Here is a 1543-nt window from a genome sequence, read left to right as displayed (position 1 = left end):
CTCTAGTAATATATTTACTGAGAAAAATGGTGAAGTGTTCAATACTTATTTTGCCTGCTGTAAAACTAGAAGCACTCAGAGAGTGCAAACCTCCGCCAAGACCAATTCCCCCCATCCTGTAATAGAGTTACAAAGGGGCACACCAATACTACAGTGCCACCTGCTGGACTCTTTGAAACCCACGCCCTGTGAAAGCATCACAGCTTTGCCGATCTCAGAGTGTTGAAAGAAAAAAAAAATTCCTGTATCCGCATCGTGATCCGGAACATCACCAAGATTTAAAGGTGTGTTCCTTGGCCCCGTACACACATGTTAAAAATGTCATGACAATCCGTCCACAAGTTTTTGAGTAATGTTGTCCACAGACAGAACGACAGACGGATGCGACTGAAAACATTACCTGCCCCTTGGCGGAGGTAAATAGGATTCAGACCAAATATTAATGTATTATTGTAACCAACAAGACAAATTAAGTCATATATATGTATTTAAATATGATATCAGGATGATCCAGGTGTCAAAATGTAGCTTTTAAAGCCAAGAATCTGAAAATGTAATTAGGTCATTTTGACCAAATTTGACTTAACCCTCATTTTGACATTTGTTTAACATAAAAAGCCAGCATGAACTGTCTGATCCTTGTGTGTTTAATAAAACTCATTCATGTTTCTAAAATATGTAAAACAAACTGTTCTTGTTCATAAAGCATAAAGCCTGACTCTGTCCCTGATGTTACCTGTTTTAATGTCTGGTGAGCTGCGCCTTTAAATTAATTAAAACAGTTTGAGGTCCTGAGAAGCTCCGCCTCCTCCTCCTCCTGCTGCTCCCTCTCACCTGGAAGGCGTGGCCGGCACACCTGCGGCACAGGTTGTGCTGGCAGGGCAGGATCACCACCGGCTTGGAGAAGATCTGCAGGCAGACGGGGCAGATCAGCTGCTTCTCCAGGTTCTCCATGGTGCTGCTGGCACCGGGCCCAGGACCGGGCTCAGGACCGGCTCTGGACCTGGGAGCAGAACTCATCACCTCTGATGGTGAAAAGTTGTTTTTTAAAGAACAGAAGAGGAACAGGAGGGAAATATTCTGCTGGTTTTCGGTGGAGTTCCTGTTTGGTTCTGTCTCTGTGCCCCTCTGGGTTAAAGACCCTCCCCCCAGCTTCACAACAGGAGAGGAGTGGGTCTATTTAGGTCCTCTGTTTGTTTTGGGTTGGGTTACTGTCCACTAAAAACAACACAGAGCACGGCAGCAGGTCTCAAACATAAACCTGACCCCCCAGAAAGGATCCTGGTGACACTATTTAACCGTCAACACCTCGACATCCCTGCAGAACCACGCTCAGCCTCTCTGCTCCGTTAAAGCTTCATCTGTTGGCTTCAGCTTCATAAACAAACAGAATTCAGCTTCAGCTTTATGACAATTCAACAAACTTCCTGTTTGTTCTCAGATGTGGGGACCAGGGGTTCTTAAMCTTTTTGACCTCGGGGCCCAATTTATTGAACATAAAGTGGAACGAGGCCCAGTCAGACATTACCAATGTATGGATCAA

The 1543-nt window shown here is 44.9% G+C and overlaps 1 protein-coding gene across 1 annotated transcript in view; it reads right to left on the bottom strand.

The window, feature by feature from the left end:
* trim54 (tripartite motif containing 54) overlaps positions 1-973 on the bottom strand; it is a gene marked incomplete at its 5' end in the record, with an annotated part of 22548 nt that extends 21575 nt beyond the window's left edge. The window contains 1 exon segment of the mRNA XM_014025937.1: positions 835-973. Coding sequence (XP_013881391.1) covers positions 835-973 — 139 coding nt within the window.
* Between the last annotated feature and the right edge of the window lie 570 nt (positions 974-1543).

This window comes from Austrofundulus limnaeus, unplaced genomic scaffold (assembly GCF_001266775.1).
Source record: "Austrofundulus limnaeus strain Quisiro unplaced genomic scaffold, Austrofundulus_limnaeus-1.0 Scaffold511, whole genome shotgun sequence".
Classification (NCBI taxonomy): Eukaryota; Metazoa; Chordata; class Actinopteri; order Cyprinodontiformes; family Rivulidae; genus Austrofundulus; species Austrofundulus limnaeus.
Note: the sequence above shows the minus strand (reverse complement) of the source record. Positions and strands in the feature narration are given on the sequence as shown.